The sequence below is a fragment of the Anomaloglossus baeobatrachus genome, chromosome 5, assembly GCF_048569485.1.
Source record: "Anomaloglossus baeobatrachus isolate aAnoBae1 chromosome 5, aAnoBae1.hap1, whole genome shotgun sequence".
NCBI classification, from domain to species: Eukaryota; Metazoa; Chordata; class Amphibia; order Anura; family Aromobatidae; genus Anomaloglossus; species Anomaloglossus baeobatrachus.
In genome coordinates, this window is record NC_134357.1 from 39698440 (window position 1) to 39723295 (window position 24856).

At 45.6% G+C, this 24856-nt stretch overlaps 1 protein-coding gene across 1 annotated transcript in view; it reads left to right on the plus strand.

Annotated features, from left to right (window-relative positions):
* ABCC2 (ATP binding cassette subfamily C member 2) overlaps positions 1–24856 on the plus strand; it is a 71003-nt gene that overhangs the window by 22035 nt on the left and 24112 nt on the right. Inside the window, exons 8-16 of the mRNA XM_075348427.1 lie at positions 736–905; positions 2592–2769; positions 3077–3331; positions 10125–10190; positions 10291–10428; positions 11608–11754; positions 12211–12295; positions 22757–22823; positions 24646–24772. Of these exons, the coding sequence (XP_075204542.1) occupies positions 736–905; positions 2592–2769; positions 3077–3331; positions 10125–10190; positions 10291–10428; positions 11608–11754; positions 12211–12295; positions 22757–22823; positions 24646–24772 (1233 nt within the window). The remainder of the gene's footprint in view (positions 1–735; positions 906–2591; positions 2770–3076; positions 3332–10124; positions 10191–10290; positions 10429–11607; positions 11755–12210; positions 12296–22756; positions 22824–24645; positions 24773–24856) is intronic.

Below are 24856 nucleotides of genomic sequence, written 5' to 3' on the forward strand. Positions count from 1 at the left end.
TTATCTGTTCATATAAATGAGACATGGCATAATTATTATCATCTGGTTGGCTGATATTAATTTGGGGATGATAGCCATGTCTCACTGTTATGAAAAAATATGCATGTTCTTCCCCTCTTGGTCCCGAAGTTGAAAATGTATATCCCATCAATATTGGATCGATACACACTCCAGTATTCATAAATTTCCACCACTGCCCAAATACCTGAAGCAGTCTTTTCAACCGAACAAGCTAGTTTCTTATGAAAGGGTATTTCTCCACCTTTTTAAAAACAAACCCCAGACCTCATGTCTATACACAGCAAATATACAAGTCTTAATTACCTGTCCACAACAGGAGATCCTAGCTTCAATTAAAGTGTCCTCTCTCTGACTTCCCCATTTAGAATTAATCCCATGTGTTCAGTGTGTAGGTGGATGGATGTGTCACTTATCTAGAGAGATGTCTTATGGATTTTACAATCTCCCTATGACACAAAGGTACGAATGTAATAATGAAATGATACCCTAATGGACATTTGAATTTATGTAATTTAACCTTTTTATTATAGTTGTTATTGCAGAATAGCTCTTTTGAAGCAAAGGTAGCTCAGGTGCAATACTAAAAACAACCTCTGGATATGTGTGGCGCTGTTTTTGGAGTAAAAGAGACGTATTGTTTGTAATTCTTGAATAATCCCCTATATATTTGTTTCCTGATTTATTACCTGAATTTTACTTCTTTTTCCTTTCTAGGAAGAAAAGAACAAAAAAAAGAAAGAGTCTATATCTGGAACATCTAAGGATTTCCCTAAGTCTTGGCTTATTAAGACCCTGATTAAAACGTTCTCCGGTATCCTCCTAAAATCCGCTTTCTTCAAACTGGTTCATGACCTCCTGGTGTTCGTCAGCCCCCAGGTCTTGAAGTAAGATTTGCTTCAATATTCGTCCATTAACAGCAGCTTGTGTGACCTCATCTAGACATCCACAGAAAATTGTAAATTGGTTGCCAAGAAAAAATTGTCTAATTTTTTTCCAGGAGCAACGCCACTCTTATTCATAGAATTTGTTATAGAGCAGCTCGGGTATTCGGGACTTGTAACTAGTGATGAGCGGGCACTACCATGCTCGGGTGCTCGGTACTCGTAATTAGTGATGAGCGGACACTACCGTGCTCGGGTGCTCCGTACCCGTAATTAGTGATGAGCGGGCACTACCATGCTCGGGTGCTCGGTACTCGTAATTAGTGATGAGCGGACACTACCGTGCTCGGGTGCTCCGTACCCGTAATTAGTGATGAGCGGGCACTACCATGCTCAGGTACTCGTAACTAATGATAAATGAGCACTACCATGCTCGGGTGCTCGGTACTTGTAACTAGTGATGAGCGAGCACTACCATGCTCGGGTGCTCGGTACTCATAGCTAGTGATGGTTCTCAGTACTCGTAACTAGTGATGAGTGGGCACTACCATGCTCAGATGCTCGGAACGAGCAGTTGGATGCTCAGATCGGCATCACTTGAGTTCCTGAGTATAATGGAAGTAAATGGGGGTTAGAGCATTTCTCTGGAAGATTTCTTTGAAAAATACTTCAGTTCCCCATTGACTTCCATGATACTTGGTGCTTGAGTCACTCCCAATTGCTTGTTCCGAGTACCGAGCATCCGATAATGGTAGTGTTCACTCATCACTAGTTACGAGTACCGAGCATCCGATAATGGTAGTGTTCACTCATCACTAGTTACGAGTACTGAGCACCTGAGCATGGTAGTGCCCACTCATCAATAGTTACGAGTACTGAGCACCCGAGCATGGTAGTGCTCTCTCATCACTAGTTACGAGTACCGAGCACCTGAGCATGGTAGTGCCCACTCATCACTAGTTACGAGTACCGAGCACCCGAGCATGGTAGTGCTCACTCATCACTAGTTACAAGTACTGAGCACCCGAGCATGGTAGTGCTCCCTCATCACTAGTTACGAGTACCGAGCACCCGAGCATGGTAGTGCCCGCTCATCACTAGATACGAGTACAGAGCATCCGAGCATGGTAGTGCTCCCTCATCACTAGTTACGAGTACCGAGCACCTGAGCATGGTAGTTCCCACTCATCACTAGTTACGAGTACCGAGCACCCAAGCATGGTAGTGCCCGCTCATCACTAGTTACGAGTACCGAGCACCCGAGCATGGTAGTGCCTGCTCATCACTAGTTACGAATATTGAGCACCCGAGCATGGTAGTGCTCGCTCATCACTAGTTACAGGTACCGAGCACCCGAGCATGGTAGTGCCTGCTCATCACAAGTGAAGACCATCAATATCAGATCTGGCTCCCGCTACCCCTGCAAAGGGTTGTATGTCTACCACACCATACATATGGGTATTACTGTGCCTGGTGGCTCTGAGCTGTAACACCAGGCACAACCAATGGGTTAAAAAATGGTGTGCTACCTAGAAAGTAATACAGAGGGACTGGGGAAAAGAGGGCACCAGAAGCCACAAGCTCTAATAAGGGTGGCCTGTTCCTATTATACACTATCAATGTTATAGTTCTGGTGGAGAACCCCTTTAATGTTCATGTTGTGTAATACATCCTGTTGCTGTTTTGCAGATTGATGGTCTCGTTCACGTCCAACCCTGATGAATATCAGTGGAAGGGATTTTTTTACGCCGTCTTGCTGATGATAACAGCATTGATCCAGTCCTTGTGTTTGCAGCAGTATTTTCAGGGCTGCTTTGTTTTGGGAATGAGGGTCCGTACAACACTGACTGCGGCGGTGTACAAAAAAGTGAGCATGCTACAACATCAAGTTTTCCCGCTGTCTATGTAGAATGAATGGATACTGGATTTTCCAAGCTGACAACTATTGGTCACTATTGTGGTGCCCCATAATGGTTGTCACTGAGCGTCAACCCTAAAGGGCATGACGCTGTCTGTTTGCATTTCTTTTGTTTTTTCTCTGCCCATATTTATTACAATTCTTCGCTATCTACGTGTAAATTGGAGGATCTATCGCTGCACTTGGGCATGGAAGACATGTGGTAATGTTGGATGCCATATTTAAAACCCTTTGGGTGTTTTTTTAATCCCTTTAGGCACTGACTGTCTCGAATGCCATCCGTAAGGAATCAACAGTGGGAGAGACGGTAAACCTGATGTCTGCGGATGCCCAGAAATTCATGGATCTGACAAATTTCATTCATCTCCTTTGGTCGTCGCCGCTGCAGATCGCTATCTCTGTAGTGTTCCTGTGGGAAGAGCTGGGGCCGTCAGTCATGGCAGGACTTGGAGTCATGATCCTTTTGATACCAATCAATGCTGTCCTAGCTACCAAGTCAAAGACCTTTCAGGTGAGACTCCCAGCTACTGCCAGAAACACCAGGGAAAGGGTGCAAAATCTGGATTTGCAACACATGCACAAATATGACGCCCTGAAGAAGGGTGGCATGTCCTTCAAGTTGGTCCATTATGGGGACACTGTGGCTATACTGTTATGGTGCACTGTGGCTATACTGTTATGGTGCACTATGGCTATACTGTTATGGTGCACTGTGGCTATACTGTTATGGTGCACTGTGGCTATACTGTTATGGTGCACTGTGGCTATACTGTTATGGTGCACTATGGCTATACTGTTATGGTGCACTGTGGCTATACCATACCTCCCAACCGTCCCGGATTCTGCGGGACTTGCACGCTTTATCAGGGCTGTCCCGCACTCCCGCGGCTCACAGCTGATGTCCCGGCTCCTCCCCTCAGTGAAGTGAATAAATTAAATTAAATTATCATCGGCTCTGGATTTTCGGGGCGGCCGGGACTCGAACTCGTGGAACTGTGAGTTCATTGTTTCAAAGGCAGCAGCTTTACCACTGAGCTACTGCCTCTATTGAAACCAATAGGAAGATTTTGTTATCTTGACCTCTATACTGCAGACACCAGAAGCAGGTTATTCAGCTGCAAAGATGGATGGAGGGATGGATGAATGGAGGGATAGAGGGAGGGATAGAGGGAGGGATGGATGGATGATAGAGGGATGAATGGAGGGATAGAGGGAGGGATGAATGGAGGGATAGAGGCAGGGACGGATGGATGATAGAGGGATGAATGGAGGGATAGAGGGATGAAAGGAGGGATAGAGGGAGGGATGGATGGATGATAGAGGGATGAATGGAGGGATAGAGGGAGGGATGGATGGATGATAGAGGGATGAATGGAGGGATAGAGGGAGGGATGAATGGAGGGATAGAGGCAGGGATGGATGGATGATAGAGGGAGGGATGGATGGATGATAGAGGGATTAATGGAGGAATGAATGGAGGGATAGAAGGAGGGATGAATGGAGGGATAGAGGGATGAAAGGAGGGATAGAGGAAGGGATGGATGGATGATAGAGGGATGAATGGAGGGATAGAGGGATGGATGGATGGATGATAGAGGGATGAATGGAGGGATGAATGGAGGGATGGATGGATGATAGAGGGATGAATGGAGGGATAGAGGGATGAAAGGAGGGATAGAGGGAGGGATGGGTGGATGATAGAGGGATGAATGGAGGGATAGAGGGATGAAAGGAGGGATAGAGGGAGGGATGGATGGATGATAGAGGGATGAATGGAGGGATAGAGGGAGGGATGGATGGATGATAGAGGGATGAATGGAGGGATAGAGGGAGGGATGAATGGAGGGATAGAGGCAGGGATGGATGGATGATAGAGGGATGAATGGAGGGATAGAGGGATGAAAGGAGGGATAGAAGGAGGGATGGATGGATGATAGAGGGATGAATGGAGGGATAGAGGGAGGGATGGATGGATGATAGAGGGATGAATGGAGGAATGAATGGAGGGATAGAAGGAGGGATGAATGGAGGGATAGAGGGATGAAAGGAGGGATAGAGGGAGGGATGGATGGATGATAGAGGGATGAATGGAGGGATGAATGGAGGGATAGAGGGAGGGATGGATGGATGATAGAGGGATGAATGGAGGGATAGAGGGATGAAAGGAGGGATAGAGGGAGGGATGGATGGATGATAGAGGGATGAATGGAGGGATAGAGGGATGAAAGGAGGGATAGAGGGAGGGATGGATGGATGATAGAGGGATGAATGGAGGGATAGAGGGAGGGATGGATGGATGATAGAGGGATGAATGGAGGGATAGAGGGATGAAAGGAGGGATAGAGGGAGGGATGGATGGATGATAGAGGGATGAATGGAGGGATAGAGGGATGGATGGATGGATGATAGAGGGATGAATGGAGGGATGAATGGAGGGATAGAGGGAGGGATGGATGGATGATAGAGGGATGAATGGAGGGATAGAGGGATGAAAGGAGGGATAGAGGGAGGGATGGATGGATGATAGAGGGATGAATGGAGGGATAGAGGGATGAAAGGAGGGATAGAGGGAGGGATGGATGGATGATAGAGGGATGAATGGAGGGATAGATGGAGGGATGGATGGATGATAGAGGGATGAATGGAGGGATAGAGGGATGAAAGGAGGGATAAAGGGAGAGATGGATGGATGATAGAGGGATGAATGGAGGGATAGAGGGAGGGTTGGATGGATGATAGAGGGATGAATGGAGGAATGAATGGAGGGATAGAAGGAGGGATGAATGGAGGGATAGAGGGATAGAGGGAGGGATGGATGGATGATAGAGGGATGAATGGAGGGATAGAGGGATGGATGGATGGATGATAGAGGGATGAATGGAGGGATGAATAGAGGGATAGAGGGAGGGATGGATGGATGGATGATAGAGGGATGAATGGAGGGATAGAGGGATGAAAGGAGGGATAGAGGGAGGGATGGATGATAGAGGGATGAATGGAGGGATAGAGGGATGAAAGGAGGGATAGAGGGATGGATGGATGATAGAGGGATGAATGGAGGGATAGAGGGATGAAAGGAGGGATAGAGGGATGGATGGATGATAGAGGGTTGAATGGAGGGATAGAGGGAGGGATGAATGGAGCGATAGAGGCAGGGATGGATGAATGATAGAGGGATGAATGGAGGGATAGAAGGAGGGATGAATGGAGGGATAGAGGGATGAATGGAGGGATAGAGGGAGGGATGGATGCATGGATGATAGAGGGATGAATGGAGGGATAGAGGGATGGATGGATGGATGATGGAGGGATGAATGGAGGGATGAATGGAGAGATAGAGGGAGGGATAGAGGGAGGGATGGATGATAGTGGGATGGATGGATGATAGAGGGATATATAGATACACGACAGATAATAGATAGATAGAGATAGAATCATAGATAGATAGAATCATAGATAGATAGAATCATAGATAGATAGATAGAGAGATAGAATCATAGATAAATAGATAGAGGGATAGAGATAGATAGATAGATAGATAGATAAATACTGTATCTCAATGTTGGTGAAAGAGTCAGATTCGTTTGTTCCCATAAAACTACTTTAAAGAAATGAGGAAAAAAATACAAATACAATTTTTTTATTTTTTTTTTTTATCTTCACCACCTTGGATTCAAACCAGCAACGTTCAAAACTTGTGTCCAGCAACCTCCTGGCTTTCCTAGCTGCTCAAGCTGTTGAGCCACTAGGATTGATGATGTCAGAGGGAGGATTTCACATAAATGAACCTACAATGCAGCCTCTTACACAGCAGATTACACAGGACACAGCTACATTGTACACAGCAGTGACTCTATCTCCTATATTCTAGAGGGAGAGGAAAGAGGATTTTTTTTTTTCTAATAAAGTTACTAAAAATAATAAAAAAAATATAGAATAAAGTAATTTTATTGCACTTTTTTATAAAAATAATAAACATCACAAATCAGCAAATAACATGGACATATTTGGTGTCCCTGTAATCGTAATGACCTGAACAACACAGCGATCAGATTATTTATGGGGATCGGTAAATGGCGGGAAAAAAAAGGCGCAATTTATTATTTTTCTTTATTAAAACCCATAAAAAATGTAAGAAAAATGGATCACTGAGGCCGTGTTCACACATAGCGTAAATGCGGCATTTTTTCTGCAGGTGTCCGCGCCACAAGTGCAATAACAATGTTCTCTGATTATTGCGTGTTTGCGGTATTTTTTATGCATTGTCCCCCTTATTTGATACATGTTTGTTGCTGATGTGAATCCTGAAGCTTATAAAGACAGAAACACCAAATCCGCACAGTTCAGCGGCGTCTTTCCACGCACCAGGAGCGGAGATTTCAGGACGTCTCATCCACTTTGCTTGGACAATTAGTCCATATTCACATGTAGTGTAAATGCTGCATTTTTTTCTGCTGTTTCTTTGCACATTTATTCTGCTGTGTTTAATTGTCCAAGTAAAGTGGATGTGATTCCATGAAAAGACGCCGCTGAATTCTGCGGTTTTCGGGGGGGGGGGGGGGGGTGTTTCTCTGGAGGTTTCTATGTGGAGCTTAAAAAATGCAGGAAAAAGCTTCTCTACAATAAAAACACTTAAAAACGCAGATTCACATCTGAACCAAAAACGCATTAAATAATGGAGAAAAGGCAGAAAAAATGCAGCAAAAATGGAAAAAACAGAGAAGATTGTTATTGTGTAGTTTGGTGCAGAGAGAAACAAAAAGAAACAGAATTTATGCAGCGTGTGAACACAGATTGATAGGCACAAATAAGCAGCATGTCATATAGTGACACAGAAATATAAAAAAATTCTGACTGCTATGAATATGACTGAACAGTCCGGGGCATCTGCTGAATGACCCTTACTGCCAAATGGGTGTGGCTAGGGGGTGTGGCTAGGGGCGTGGTTAAAATTTGCCGCGGCGCGCTGCGCGCGCCGCATACTTTGTCCCTCTTTCCTTTCTTGAAAAGTTGGGAGGTATGGCTATACTGTTATGGTGCACTGTGGCTATACTGTTATGGTGCACTGTGGCTGTCCCGCTATGGTGGGGACACTGTGGCTATACTGTTTTGGTGCACTGTGGCTATACTTTTATGGGACACTGTGGCTGTCCCATTATGGGGAAACTGTGGCTATACTGTTATGGGGCACTGTGGCTGTCCCAGTATAGGTATACTGTGGCTGTCCCGTTATGGGGACACTTTAGCTATACTGTTATGGGGCACTGTGGCTGTCCCATTATGGGGACACTTTGGCTATGCTGTTATAGGGCATTGTGGCAGTCCCATTATGGGGGCACTGTGGCTATATTGTTATGGGACACTGTGGGTGTCCTATTATGGGAACACTTTGGCTATACTGTTATGGGGCACTGTGGCTGTCTCATTATGGGGACACTTTGGCTATACTGTTATGGGGTACTGTAGCTGTCTCATTATGGGGACACTTTGGCTATGCTGTTATGGGGCATTGTGGCTGTCCCATTATGGGGACACTGTGGCTATATTGTTATAGGACACTGTGGCTGTCCTGTTATGGGAACACTTTGGCTATGCTGTTATGGGACACTGTGGCTGTCTCATTATGGGGACACTGTGGCTATATTGTTATGAGACACTGTGGCTGTCTCATTATGGGGATGTCGCGGGCGGAGGAGGGGACGCTGCGCTCACCCACTGCTCGGGTCCAGCTACTGCTGCTGCTGCTCGGTGGTGGCTCGAGCGGTGAGCCGGATCCCGGGGACTCGAGCGGCGTTCCTCGCCCGTGAGTGAAAGGGGGGAGTGGTGTGGTTTAGGGATATTGTCCGTGACGCCACCCACGGTTGTGGTGAGATTGGTGACACCACCGCTGCTCTGGACGGGGATCCTGGGAGCGATGACAGGGAGCAGCTTGGATGTTGGTTCTCCCCTCCGTGGGTAGGGAGTTAGTTGTCCCGGGGCCCCGGTGAGGGTTAGGGATGGCAGGCGGGTTACGGGGCCTGGTGGGGTGCAGGGTCGCGGGCGCACGGCACGGTGGTACTCACTCAGCCAGTAATTCACACGGAGTCTCTGGTGAAACAAATGGCTGGATGGACGGGTCCCACAGACGGCTGCGGTTGTTCTCGTCTCGGTAGGTTGATGGTGACTGCCTTTCCCTGAACCTGTGTCGTGTTACGGTTCCAATGGCTTCCCACCGGTAACCTGCTCCCCAGCTTGGATGGGTGCTGAAGGAGCCCCTTTTGCCCGCAGGCTCTGGCCCTGGGAACTGTAGCCTTGGCGGTGACTGTGTTTCCCTTTATGGTGTGATCTGTTGCCTTCAATTGGGTCTTGACTGCTGTGAAACCCCGGAGGTTCCCTTCACTAACGGATTTGACCAGTTTTACGGTGACTCCTAGCCTGGTCGGGGTCCGTAAGCCCTGCCGGATGGTGCTGGCTTCTCTTTGCTCTCCGATCCGGTACCGTCGGGCCACCGCCCGTCCACGGTCCTTACGGTTTGCTTCAATCAGCCTCTCCTGGAGACGGTCACCACCGTCTGCCAACCTTGCTGTATGTGCCCGGGCCACACACCCGGACACGGTCAGTCTCCTCTCCACTACCTCCACTTCAAAACTCAAAACTAATCTGACTCCTTTTCCCGCCTCCATGACTGTGAACTCCTTGGTGGGCGGGACCAACCGCCTGGCCCACCCCCTGGTGTGGACATCAGCCCCTGGAGGAAGGCAACAAGGTTTTTTGTGTTTGACTTAGGTGTGCCTAACCGGGGTGTGGGGTGTGTTGGTATAGTTCTGTGACGACCTGGCTTGTCCAGGGCGCCACAGGGACACTTTGGCTATGCTGTTATGGGGCATTGTGGCTGTCCCATTATGGGGACACTGTGGCTATATTGTTATGGCACACTGTGGTTGTCCCATTATGAGGATACCTTTGCTATACTGTTATGGGGCACTGTGGCTGTTCCATTATGGAGACACTTTGGCTACACTGCTATGGGGCACTATGGCTGTCCTGTTATGGGGACACTTTGGCTATGCTGTTATGGGGACCCTGTGGCTTTGTTATTAGGAAATAATAGCTGGCCCTGTTATGTGTTCAAGTGTTTTCAGCTGGTGAAGATATCTTTTTTGAGGGGAAGAACATTTATCTAAATATTTCCCCAAATAATCAGACAAAGACAAATATTACCCATCGGGAGAGCTGAGGTTCTCTAATTGAAAACGGGATCAGTGCTAGGTTCAATGGCCGCTCCATTTACACATGAAGTCCATATACCCTGTTATGTTTTGCAGATGAAAAACATGAAAAACAAAGATAAACGTCTGAAAATAATGAGTGAGATTCTGAACGGCATAAAGGTGAGGACTTATATCTGGCTTAGCTACTTTCTGTCTGTATCTGCTCCCCTCCGTCATGTCGGCCATGTTTGCTTAACTTTACGTCATGTTTTTGTTCCAGATCTTGAAGTTATTTGCTTGGGAACCTTCGTTTGAGAAACAGGTGCAGGGAATTCGTGAGAAGGAGTTGAAGGACATGTTACACTTCGCCTATCTGTTCTCCGTATCCCTGTTCATTTTCACCTGCGCCCCATTCCTGGTAAGAACCAGTCACAGGCGCCATGTTATTGCCACGAGTTGTGTTTCCTAGAAATATTAGGCCTTTTTGGCCCTTAGCAACCAATCAGAACGCAGCTTTCATTTTTCCAGAGCAGTTTTGGAAACTAAAGCTGAGCTCTGATTGGTTGCTATGGGAAAAAGGACACTTTTAATAAACGAGGACTAGATATCAAAACTCATCCAAAGAATAAAAATCAGTGCGTTGCCCATAGCAACCAACCAGATTCCTGATTCACTTTACCATATAATGTACTCAAAAATGGGGAAATAACTTCCAAATAGTGAATAAACCTCACATTTCCGCCATCAGTTTTTGGGTTTTCTTTACTGGTGTTCTTTTTTTTCGAGGGAGTCTAATAATGACCTGGCAGTATGTTTCTGCAGGTGATTATGGTGATCCCAAACTTTTTTATTTTTGTATATTTATTCATTTTTTTATGTTAGTGGCCTAAAAATACAAAATTGTTGACACCACTTTGAGACCCATACTTTTTTATTTTTCTGTATATAAATGTGTGCGGATTTGTTGTGTTTTTTTTTTTTTTATGGTGACCTTTTGTTTTTAATGATACAATTTTAGTATACATATGATTTGTGGTTGCTTTTAATTGCTTTTTTGGGATAATCGTAGAGAATAATTAATTTTACATTATTTTTTTTTAGTGGCCTTTTATAGATGCAGCAATACCAGTTATGGTGTTTTTATATCTTCTTTTTCATTTATTTATTTATTTTTTCTTAATTTTTATGTTTTTGAAATGGAAAAAAGTTTTATGCAAACATTATTATTATTATTTTTTTTAATATGTTTAAAAATTATTTTAAATTAATTTTCGCCTTATTTTATGTCTTCTCCTCCTTCGGCTCCTGAGCCCGCTTTATAAATGTGCACTCTGATAATGACAAATATGTTCATTGGGGGTGAAACAAGAATCAGTTTGAGCAGATTTATCAGAATTGTCTAAAATCAAAACGCTCTTGGTTGCCCATAGCAATCAATCACAAAGCAGCTTTCATTTTACCGGAGCAATGTAAGAAATGAAAGTCGAGTTCTGATTGGTTATTATGGGCAATTTTTCTTTTGGACGGTTTTGATGAGTTTTCCCTGTGTATAACACACAGTCACCTTCTATACTCATTGAGTTACCTTTTTTTGCAGGTATCGGTTGCAAGTTTTGCTGTGTACGTGGTAGTTAGTCCAGAAAATGTGCTGAATGCAGAGAAAGCCTTCACATCCATCTCTTTGTTTAATATCCTGCGCTTCCCCCTCTCCATGCTGCCTATGCTGATTTCCAACATGGTGCAGGTGTGTATAAGACCTAAAATCATCTATGTACAGAATATAGGTAAGGACGTAACAGTTACTAGCGGACCCTCTGTACCTCTTACTGAGGGGGACAACCTCAATAAGATTGCAATGATCAATCTGTCCGCTCCTGATTATCAGGGTGCAATGTCATCCTTACTGACTACGATAATATACTGTTTATATATACGTATATATGTGTGTGTATATCTATATGTACAACCAGTAGCGTAACTTGAAGCTTGTGGGCCCCAGTGCAAAATCTCCAATGGAGCCCCCAATAGTTGCAACTTGCAAGTCTTTAATAGTATCGGTCTTTTCTTATAGGCCATAGGGACTTTTGGGGCCCCTTAGGGATCCAGGGCCTGGGTGTGATTGCAGGCTCCGCACCTATTGTAGTTTCGCCCCTGTGTACAACCAGGACTCGTATAATTATTTTCTAATGACTCTTTCCAGACTAACGTATCTTGTGCCCGGCTGGAGAAATACTTGGGAGGAGACGACTTGGATAACTCTGCCATTGGCAATGATCCTGATGTTGGTAAGAGCATCAATCTCCTGTTATAAGGGTGTAAAGTCTAATATCCCGGTATGAGCAAATCGATTGGGATAACTTTGGTCCAGCGACCGCATCTGTAGTCTGTCAACGTCAGATTGGAAACCTGTGAATCATTTCCTACCTGCCGGAATCTCAGGCTCTTCTTATAATTTGTTGACCCGCCATCTTTGTGGTATAACACACATGATATCATTCCAGGCTGGCTAATCAAAAGTGGAGCCAGGGCTGCCGGTAAATTCAAGGCGGTTCACAGGACTCTCATCTGGCAGTCACGGGAAACCAGGGTCGGGTGGCGAACCTATTAGCTCATCTCTATAGCTCAGTAGTTGCAAATAAATTAACACTATATAAACTTTAGCATTAGCGGCATTTTTATATTACTTACTAAAGATGAGATTTTTCTAAAATATATTTAGGATCGGAATTTGTCAAAAAATTAAAATCACCATTAATAATGGGGTTTCCAAAAGCCCTTGGGAAAAGGAGCTGGAAGAGGTTTTATCTCCACCAGAATGGGAAAAAGGATTCCTGTCTACTCATAAACTGTCTATTACTTGTTCAAAACAGGAAAAAGTGATTATATCCTTTTTAAGGGGATGTCATTACCCTTCCAAGCTTCATGCGATGTTCCCAACTGATTTTGACCATTGTTGGAGTTGCAAGAAAGACACAAGCTCTATGCTCCATCGCTGGTGGCAACGTAGTAAGATCAAGCCTTTCTGGGAGGAAATATTTCTGAATTATTACCTGATTACAGGGAATAGGATTCAGGGGGTTCCTCAGATTGCTCTCCTCTTTATTTACCTTTGTCAATAGGGCATCAAAAGAAAGATTCTTTGCTTTTGTTTAACATCTGCTAGCATAGTGATCCCTGTTCTGTCCCCACTTAAAGGCGATGGAAGGTGCGTAGTTGTGAGAGGTTGTGAGAATCTTACCTTCGTTTTTCCTATAGGTGGGGCAGACAGGACCAGAGCACTCCAGAGTGAAACATGCACATGCTGAGATGAAACAATCGTGGTTTATTTTCTCCAAAGGTTAGGACATGCAGAGTGCAGTAATCCAAGTACTTGGCATTGAGATTCTCGAGTGATGCTTTTCTCTGAAGCTACTACGTGGTCAAAAGACTTTGCTCCTAGAAGCTCCAATAAGGGATGTTGTTCTCACAGACTCTGGTTTGGAAATGAACACACCAGGATGTGATGCAAGAGGGTCATCAGACACTCCCATGGGCTGGACAAAAGAAACAGAGGAGCCGAAAGGTCTGACCAGTAGATGGCAGCAGAGACAAGCATGAAAAACATTAAATAACAGTTTTAACTAAGACAAATAGAAACAGCACACTCCCCATCTGAAATTCACTTTGGGGATTTCACTATCAAGTCCATAATACAACCTGAAAGGAAAGGCATGTTAAATGCAAAAACAAGATCAATTGAGTCCAAAACAAGAAGGATGGCTCAAAGTTCAGATCCGGTAGCGTTCATTCTGTAGGGACGCTTTCTATGGGCAAAAGCATAACAAGTTCGTGGATTGGCCTTGCAAAGGTCTTCGTCTCACCTTTCCTGATGACCTTTAGCTCCACCTTCCGAACATTGCCGTCCTGACTAGGCAGTATCCTAGTAATCAGTCCCATAGGCCAGTCAGTCCTTTCTGTGGTTTGATCTTTCACGAGGACTAGGTCTCCTTCCTTGAGGTTCGGCTTGGGATGTCGCCACTTCTTTCTTCCTTGAAGAATGGTGAGGTATTCCTTCCTCCATCGGTTCCAGAAGTAGTCAGCCAAGTATTGAACCCGTTTCCAGTGTTTTTGATAGGTGTTCGTGTTGGGTGAACTCTCCGCTGGGCATTACCGCGTTGTCAGTTTTTTGGGTAATGAGAATAGTAGGAGTCAATATGGTTGGTGTTTCTGGATCCATGGTCACCGGCACAAGGGGTCTTGAATTGATAATGGCTGAGACTTCAGCTAAAAGAGTGACTAGAGTCTCATGTGTGAGTCTTGAGGAATTGACGTCCATTAGCATGGAGTTCAAGATGTTGCGTGAAATCCCAATCATCCTCTCCCAGGAGCCTCCCATGTGAGAACTGTGAGGGGGATTGAAGATCCAGGTGCAACCTTTCTCTGCCAGCTGATCTTGGATAGGTTTGGTGTCGATGTTCAGTTCTCTACATGCACCGACGAAGTTGCTTCCACGGTCAGACCTGTTTCACTGGTCCTCTGATGGCAAGGAACCTTCTCAAGGCGTTGATTAGGCTGGAGGTATCCATGGACTCTAAGACCTCAATGTGAACGGCTCGAACACTCATGCAGGTGAATAACACAGCCCACCGCTTGCTGTTTGCTTGGCCTCCGCGAGTTCTGCGTGTGGACACCATCCATGGTCCGAAAATGTCTAGGCCCACGTAGGTGAAAGGTGGCTCTGTAGAAAGTCTGTCTGTAGGCAAGTCAGCCATTTGCTGGTACAGTTGTTTTCCTCTCGCTTTACGACAGTGCACACAATCGTGTAGTATTTGTGCTATACGTCTCTTCATTCCAATAATCCAGAGGCCTGCAGACCGTAAAGCACCTTCTGTAATTTGCCTGCCTTGGTGTTCAGTCTTTTCATGGTGGTGTCGGATCAGCAAGACTGTAACATGGTGTTTGTTGGGAATGATGAGAGGATTTTGTTCTGCAACTCCAAGATGAGCCTGGTTCAAACGACCGCCAACTCTCAGTAAGCCGAAACTGTCGATGACTGGGTTTAAATTGGCGAGAGGACTTCTTAATGGAATCTGCTGTTTGTTCTATAAACACTTCCATTCTATGGAGAATTCACTCTGTTGGAGGTGGCGTATTATGAGGGACTCGCTATGGGAGATGTCCTCAGCAGAAAGGGCTTTGTGGCAGACATGCCAGCGATGACAGTTTTTGTTTTTAAGGTCAGTACGACAGCATCTGGCGATATGCACTAACCTAGCGACAGTCCTGACGAGCCTCATCCAGCTGGAGAAACGTTCAAAACGTTGGCAACCGAGGTTGGAAGTTTTTTCTGCACTGGTGGCCAGGGTATTGACTTCAGCTCGGACATCTGGATCATTGTCTGGATCTAGGATGCTGAAGGCTTCCTGGACACCTTCTTCTGACTGTCTTAGCAGGAACTCTGGACCTGTAAGCCAAGAAGAGTTAGCAAAAGAACTTATAGACATAGGTCTAGTTGCGTGATCTGCTGGATTCAGTTCAGTTGGTACAGGTTCTGCTAGGTTGTTGCAGACTTCTTTGTCCATAAAGGCAACGCTGTGTTCTCTCATTTCAGGCTTGCTGTTCATGGAACGCTGAAGAGAGTTAAATCTGGTCTGAGCTTGATCTCGGTTGTTTGGGAGTCTTCCCCTGGTAGATCGGGAGGGTAATGGAGAGTGGTTAGTTTTGTCTTTAGAAAACTCACTTTCCATTATTCCGATGAATTCTCTGTCCTCTACTGACAAGGCTACTTTATCGTCGTCCTTGGTGGTGTGAAAGACTGATCTTCCCAAGTTGTCGATATGCAGAGAAGAAGCGATGTCAGGTAGCTGTATTGTGTCTGGAGACTTCTCTTTTACTCCATAGTGATGAGGACATGGCTTTAAGCAGGTTGTGCGTCCATCTCCATGCACGTAAGTCTTGAAGGAATCAATTCCTGATCGGTCAGCGCACACATTTCCTATGACTACCCATCCCAAGTCCAGTCTCTGGGCGTATGGTGCATAGTCAGGCCCATTACACTGCTGTCGCACCTTGTGTACCCTTAGATTGTCTCTGCCGAGCAGGAGTAGAATCTCTGCATTATTGTCCAGAGGTGGGATAACACTAGCGAGGTGTCTTAGGTGTGGTTGATGAAATGCAGCTTCTGGGGTAGGAATTTCATTCCTGTGGCTGGGTATTTGGTCACATTCAACGAGCGTTGGTAGAGGTATTTCAGTCTTCCCATTGATAGGAGAAGCAATGAATCCCTGGGCTCTTCTGCCACTAGTCTCTATGCGACCCGAGCAGGTGTTCAAGGTGTAGGGTTCTGATGGTCCATTAATTCCGAAGGCTTCAAAGAATTTGGTTCCTGCCAGGGACCGGTTGCTTTGGTCGTCTATGATGGCATACACCTTCATTGCCTTTTCTGGATGTCCCTCGGGATAAACCTTGATGAGGCATATTTGGGCACAACATTTCTGCGTTTGGCCCTCTCCACATACCTCTGAGCATGAGCAGGAGACGGCTGTGGTGGTGTCAGTCTGATTCTTGGACTCCCCGCCATGACTTGGAGTGGGAGCGGTGGTGACTGCAGCCGGTGTGTCTCTAGCTAGCTGGGTTGGGTGCATGGCTGAAACGTGTTTTTCACTATGACACTCCTCACACTTGACGATGGATTTACAGTCCTTGGCCATGTGCTCAAGTGATGCGCAGCATTTGAAACAAATCCCAAGCTCTGTGAGGACTTTCTTGCGCTCCTGTAGGGTTTTGGATCTAAACCCTCTGCACTTGTTCAGTGAATGCGTTTTTTTTATGGATGGGACATTCTTGATTGAAAGACTTATCTCGTGATGAGATGGTGTACTGTTTATCTGTGGGTGCTGCAGGTGATGGTAGCTCAGTCTTCCTAACACTCACAGTGTTCTTAATGTCTCTGCGTTTGTGTATGGCACCTTCATACCTTGATGATGATGTTGCAGCTGCCGAACTGTTGAACTCTAGGAAGTCGAGGCTGGGGTCGTTCCTCATCTGGGCCTGCTCGTCGATGAACTTGCAGAACTGAATAAATGGGGGAAAGGTGGCGTCATTCATTCTTTTGTACCTTGAGACTGACGTTGCCCATTTCTCCTGCAGACTGTATGGCAGCTTCACCACGATTGGGTTCACTCCATGGGCTGTATTCAGGTAGCACAGCCCAGACAGACGAGGGTCTCTTTTGGCGAGCTCCAGCTCCATGAGCAGATCACTTAGGTCTTGAAGCTTGTGGACTTCTTTAAGGTTGATCTTTGGGATGTCCTGCAGTCTCTTGAATAGGGCTTTCTCTATTGCTTCTGCGCTGCCAAAGGTGCGCTCCAGTCTCTGCCATGCAGCAGCGAGACCTGCTTCTGCTTGTCCCACATAGACGGTTCTGAGGCTCTTGATACGGTTTGTAGAGCCTGGGCCCAACCACTTGATCAGGAGGTCGAGCTCCTGTTCCGCAGTGAAGTTGAGATTGGCGATGGCTGCCTTGAAAGTTGCTTTCCAGGCCCTGTAGCTCTCTGCACGATCATCAAATTTCGTGAGACTAGTGTTGATTAGCTCTCTGCTCACCATGAACCTGGCAAACTCAGACATATCTGATTTCTCACCACTTGTTGCCACGACGACTCGTGATGCCCCTGGGGCGTATGGGCTGCCTGGCATGAATGGATGAGATGTTCCTGGGTAGAATGACGTTGCTGCAGGGTTGAGCTGTGGTTTAGCCTCTGTGGATTCTGATGACCGCTGCTTGAGCTGTGGAAGTGGGTCAGGAAACACTTGGTTGCCATCTTGCCGTGGTGACTGTGTTTGAGAGGGCACCTCTTGGTGACTGTTATTAATTTGCTCGGGTGCTTTAGGTGGCACTGGCACTGGTAGAGGTAAGTTGGAGGTTTTGGTGTTGTCGGCTTGGACTGTACTGCAAACTGGGGTTGCTACAGGTAACTGATTCAGTACATAGTCTCTTGTGCGGTCAACTGGATTGTCTGCTTCCACTGGTGGCGAGTCAGCTGGATCAGGACCTTGGATCAATGCTTGCTCAAGTAGTCTCACTTTAGCTAGCGCAACTTCCTCTTCCATCTGTGACCGAAGAATCTTTATCCGAGCCTCCGCTTCTGCCCTTTTGGCTTCCGCTTTAGCAGCTTCTGCTTTTGCAAGGGCTTCTGCTTCTGCCCTTTTGGCTTCTGCTTCTGTCCTTTTGGCTTCTTCCTCTACTTCTCTTTCTGTGAAGGAACGTCTCACCTTGGATTCTTCCGCTCTTATGCGGGCCTCTAGTATCCTGTCGCTCAGGGCTGAGCTTCTTGAGGATGATGACCCAGATGACCGAGAGGAACGTCTAGATGAGGTTGATTGGTGTGATCTGGTTTCTTGCTGGTGAGAGATACGGTGTTTGGCCTTGTCTATGGCATCTTGCACCTTGGCATCTCTTTCCTTGTCCACCTCTTCTGCCTTGCTCAGGTCTGAAAGAGCTTCATCAATTTTAGAGTCTTTTAGAAAGGTAATGTACCTTGTTGACAGTCTCTTGTATCTTTCATGAGCTGTGTTCAGCCGTTCCAGAGCGGCTTGTAAGCATGCGGCATCGCCTGATGAGGATTCAAGTCTTGACATGTAATAGGTGACTCGTTCCCACTGTTCTTCCAGGTGTTCACATGACTCATCTTTCATAGTGTGATAGTTTTCAGAGGCTTTTATCGTGGGTTTGGAAGAGCGCTTCGGTCGGACAACTTGGTCTGCTGAAAGCATGGGCTGTGCCTCCTGGGCTTCATAATGGACAGTATCAGGTTGTATTTGCTCTGTTTCAGCAGTGAGGAACTGTTCGAGGTCTTTTTCGGCCATTTTTATTTAAGGTGTACTGTCTCTTTAAGAAACTTGACTTTTGAATAGGGGTCCAAAATCGTTGTGCAGCTCTGCAAGGACTCCCTGATGAGATTCCCAAGGTGTCTTTAGTAAAACTTGGGGTTCGCAGTGCAGCGATGTGCAGTAATGAGGTATAATGTACTGCAAGTCTATAGAAGGCGTATAGCAGGAGAGAAACAGCAGGTGCATAAACTGTCCCTTTACAATGCAAGCAGAGGTGACACAGGATGTGGCAGATGGGAGAGCTTCCCCTTAGGCTTGTCCAGGCATGCACTGTGCAGGCAGACTAGTGCACAAGGCTTGTTGCTAGGCAGATTACATGGGAAGTTACAGGGTTCTTAGGGATCTGTAGCCGGGGTATTGAGCTCTTAAGCAGTCTTCTGACTGTTCTGTCCCCACTTAAAGGCGATGGAAGGTGCATAGTTGTGAGAGGTTGTGAGAATCTTACCTTCGTTTTTCCTATAGGTGGGGCAGACAGGACCAGAGCGCTCCAGAGTGAAACATGCACATGCTGAGATGAAACAATGGTGGTTTATTTTCTCCAAAGGTTAGGACATGCAGAGTGCAGTAATCCAAGTACTTGGCATTGTAATTCTCCAGTGATGCTTGCCTCTGAAGCTACTACGTGGTCAGAAGACTTTGCTCCTAGTAGCTCCAATCCAATATGGGATGTTGTTCTCACAAACTCTGCTTTGGAATGAACATCCCAGGATGTGATGCAAGAGGGTCATCAGACACTCCCATGGGCTGGACAAAAGAAACAGAGGAGCCGAAAGGTCTGACCAGTAGATGGCAGCAGAGACAAGCATGAAAAACATTAAAGGGGTGGTTCACCCATATTTTTTATTGTCTAGATCGATATTATATTGAGAAACAATGTTTCTCTCAAATACCTTGTGTTGTCAATAGTGCCTGTGAGAGGCGCTATTGCAGACCGCTGTTCCCCGTCCAGTGACGTACCCGTCCAATGCTGCCTCGTTACATCCGTGCAGCCGGCTACATTCTGAGCCCATCTGCTCCCTGATCCTCCTCCCTCACAGCACGTCTCTTGCTTGCAGCGTTCTGCGAAGAGGGAGGAGGGAGGGGGGAGCAGGAGACGCGCCGTGCTAGAAGGGAGGAGGAGGGGGGGCGCAAAGGAAACAGAGGAGCCGAAAGGTCTGACCAGTAGATGGCAGCAGAGACAAGCATGAAAAACATTAAAGGGGTGGTTCACCCATATTTTTTATTGTCTAGATCGATATTATATTGAGAAACAATGTTTCTCTCAAATACCTTGTGTTGTCAATAGTGCCTGTGAGAGGGGCTATTGCAGACCGCTGTTCCCCGTCCAGTGACGTACCCGTCCAATGCTGCCTCGTCACATCCGTGCAGCCGGCTACATTCTGAGCCCATCTGCTCCCTGCTCCTCCTCCCTCACAGCACGTCTCTTGCTTGCAGCGTTCTGCGAGGAGGGAGGGGGGAGCAGGAGACGCACCGTGCTGTGCTAGGAGGGAGGAGGGAGGAGGAGGGGGGAGCAAATGGGCTGTGACAGTAATGAAACACCGCTCACAGCTCAGAGTCTAGAAGACTGTAGCCGGCTGCACGGATGTGACGAGGCAGCATTGGACGGGTACGTCACTGGACAGGGAACAGTGGTCTGCAATAGCGCCTCTCACAGGCACTATTGACAACACAAGGTATTTGAGAGAAACATTGTTTCTCAATATAATATCGATCTAGACAATAAAAAATATGGGTGAACCACCCCTTTAAATAACAGTTTTAACTAAGACAAATAGAAACAGCACAATCCCTAGATTTAGGAAATCCTCACAGATTCCCCTAAGGTGGATTGGTATAACAAGATGGTTAATATTCGTAGGATGGAGATACTTTTTACGAAAAATTCTGGTACCTCAGACAAGTATTTGAGGACTTGGAGTGATTGGATTCTGCTTCAGGATTCGTTTCTGATCTTTCACCACACCTGCGCGCTATAATACTTTGCACTGCCCTCAGCAGAGCAGAGAGAAGTGCGCGTACGCAGGAGCAAAATGGAGGACATGGTATGGATGATGTAGGACTCGTCAACCACACGGAGCAGGGAAAGAGGCCGGCGACTGAAAGAAGATAGGAGGCACCGGAAAACAAGCAACACCCATCAGGCCCAACCACCCCTTAGGTGGGCATCAAAAAAGCTGGATTTTTTTATACAGATCAGCTTGGGCTCTTGTATACAGTATTCTAGAATGCTGTATATAAGATCTTACTAGCGCTGGCCGCAGCTTATAGGGGACAAATCTGGTGACAGGTTCCCTTTAATCTGTTTGTTTGCAAAAAAAAAATAGATTGAACATAAAAACAATCATCATGAATAAAAAGTATACAAAAGCCTCAATGTGCCATGAAAAGATGTGTGTAACCCTCTGAGGCCTCCTAGGACTGTGTCCTACCAGTTTCAAGCTCTTACTAGCAAATACAGCCAAATGACCTCAACATCTATGGCTTTGGGTAAACGGATGATAACCACTACTGGCTCTTACATTCATACTGGCAAATAACAGGGTGAAGGCCTCAATATTTCCTTTGTCGTCCCTTGCCATTGTTGCTTTTAGTATCCATAATATAAATGAGGCACCTGGCTATTGAGTGCAGTGCCTCTGTAAATCATCACAGATTGAGCTAAAATAAACAGTGGGGTGGCCTTTAAATGCTAATACTTTGGTGCAGAAAATATTTGGTGCAGCACGAGCAGATATAGACAGAGATATGATTAAGTGACTCTGTACTAGGAAGGGAGTAGCTTCTTGAATAATATTCACTTTTTGTACCTAACACAGGGTCACTTACTCATATCTCTGTCTATATCAAATTATAATTACATCATTATATTCCTTTTTCCTCCATACTATTTACTTCTCTTCAGAATGTCTCTCTGAGCTCTGATGTCCTCTCTTCTAACCACTTTCCCAGCAAAATGTCCTGCTTGGGCTTTTATAGTGGCTATGTATCATCAGCGAGTCCAGCTACAGGAAAGGTGTGTGGGTGTGGGGGGGCGGTAACTATAAGTATTACAGTATGAGTTTGCCTGCAGAAGGTCATATGTTGTTTCTTCTCTGTACTATTCTATCTGTAAGAGGGCGATGGGTGTTTTTAGGAGATTCATCCAGAACGAATCACAAATTATTAAAATTCACAAACCGACTCAATCCACTTATCTTTATTAATAACTAATAATTCAGATTATCATAATTTCAGCAAAACTCCGCTAATGCAGCATTGTATACACTAAATGCACTAGTTGTTTTACAGCATTACAGCAGGGGCATACACAGAAATCATCCATGTTGATATATGTGGCTTAAGGCCCTTTTAAATGGGTCAATAATTGACTCAATCCCTATCACTGACTTGAATAAACACGGCAGTGATCACCCGACAATCGTTTTTTGGCTGCACATTTTCTGGTGTAAACAAGGAATATGCATCCAACAATATGCAAACTGTATGGGGTTCAAATGATCACATGAATGCAATTGAGCAGAATGATAAATAGGGTTTTTTTTTTTTTTTTTAAAAAAGATTCAGTATAACTTATATTTTATTCATTGAAATCCATGGTGTTTGTCTGTATAGTCCAGTGGGCGGTCCTTCTAGTGATTGACAGCTACCTCTACATGCACAGTCATACGGAGAAGACTGTCAATCACTGAATAGTACCACCCACTGGACTCATGTGTATACAAACATCAGGGAATTTGATCAGCTACTCCTCCTTTATAACCTGCTGCCTGCAGATCATATACCATGTATCAGATCTTAAACCATATACCAAGACATGGTCCTTTTAACAATGCAGAGGTTTACAATCTAAGTAAAAGGTCTGTTACTATTTACAGATGCCACCATCCAGTTTTCTGAAGCTACTTTTACCTGGGAGCCTGGAACGTCTCCAGCCGTGAAGAAGTAAGGCATTATTCTATGTTCCAGAATGTTGTCGTAAATAGGATAATTACAGCACTCATGCCTAATATTACTATGTGTGGTTCGAAACCAAGAACATGGTGGCCAGAAAAGTTGGTAGAAACCGGCACTCAACTAGTGATTGCTCCATCAAACCTGAGTTTTTGGTGGAGACCTAGTACTCCATATCGAAAGTGTCCACATGCTCATGTAGCTAAATTAATGAACAATTAAGTGTTGTGCTTTGGACAAGTGTTCAAATGAATTTTACATTATAGAAGGCCACCATGAATTTTGGAAATTTTCAAGGTGTCCTATTGGTGCAGCACATGTTCTTCTATAGTAGTATGGATAAATTTCACATTGTCCAATATGTGTCTGCACCTCACAGGAGAATTTCTTATTTACCAATCAAAGAGGCCGAACTCATCTCCTCCTGTTGAAGACTTTATTCTCATATATACAGTATATATATGAGGAGACACGTCAGAATCACCTTTCAGGAGTAAAATATAAAAGTCTGATTTTCTATAATTACATTTATCTTTTTATAGTAATACTTCAAACAATCACTTATCACCCTAGCCTTAAGGCCCGGTCACACTAAACAACTTACCAGCGATCCCAACAACGATCCAAACTGATAGGGATCGCTGGTAAGTTGCTAGGAGGTTGCTGGTGAGATGTCACACTGCGACGCTCCAGCGATCCCACCAGCAACCTGACCTGGCAGGGATCGCTGGAGCGTCGCTACACGAGTTGCTGGTGAGCTCACCAGCAACCAGTGTCCCAGCCCCCAGCCAGCAGCGCCGCGTGGAAGCGATGCTGCGCCTGGTAACTAAGGTAAATATCGGGTAACCAACCCGAAATTTACCTTGGTTACCAGCGCACACCGCTTAGCGCTGGCTCCCTGCACACCTAGCGACAGTACACATCGGGTTAATTACCCGATGTGTACTCTGCTACGTGTGCAGGCAGCAGGAGCCGGCTTCTGCGGAGGCTGGTAACCACGGTAAACATCAGGTATCCAAGAAGCCCTTCCCTTGGTTACCCGATATTTACCTTCGTTACCAGCGTCTGCCGCTCTCACGCTGCCAGTGCCGGCTCCCTGCTCCCTGCACTCCTAGCCACAGTACACATCGGGTTAATTACCCGATGTGTACTCCAGCTACGTGTGCAGGGAGCAGGGAGCCGGCACTGACAGCTGAGAGCAGGGACGCTGGTAATGAAGGTAAATATCGGGTAACCAAGGTAAGGGCTTCTTGGTTACCCGATGTTTACCGTGGTTACCAGCCTCCGCAGAAGCCGGGCTCCTGCTTCCTGCACATTTAGTTGTTGCTCTGTCGCTGTCACACACAGCGATGTGCGCTTCACAGCGGGAGAGCAACAACTAAAAAATGGCCCAGGACATTCAGCAACAACCAACAACCTCACAGCAGGGGCCAGGTTGTTGCTGGATGTCACACACAGCAACATCACTAGCAACATCGCTGTTACGTCACAAAAGTTGTTCGTTAGCAGCGATGTTATTTAGTGTGACTGGGCCTTTAAAACATAAATCCCTTACTTCCCAGCTCACCAGATAAGAAACTTGTCACTATTATCTATTCTACATAAAACTTTGTTTGATTTCAATAAATCTTTATCTTGTTCCCTATTGCCCAGACAGGAGAAGCCTTGTCAAACAAAAGTCTGGACAATAGCTAACACTCCCCCCATTGATAGATCAGCAGATACAGAATCATCAGTACAGAGGACTACAATTACTTATAATATCCAGATATTAATACAATATACACTGATGTCCATATCTCCATTCTTGTAGTGTCAACCTAGACATCAAGGAAGGTCATCTGGTTGCAGTAGTTGGTGGGGTTGGGTCTGGAAAATCTTCTCTTGTTTCTGCAATGCTTGGAGAAATGGACCATATCAAAGGACACATCAACATAAAGGTATAATGAAAACGTTGCTCACATCTCCTATCTCTTCTACTGATGGGAGAATATTCATGTAAAGTGACAATAAATGTAAACCTT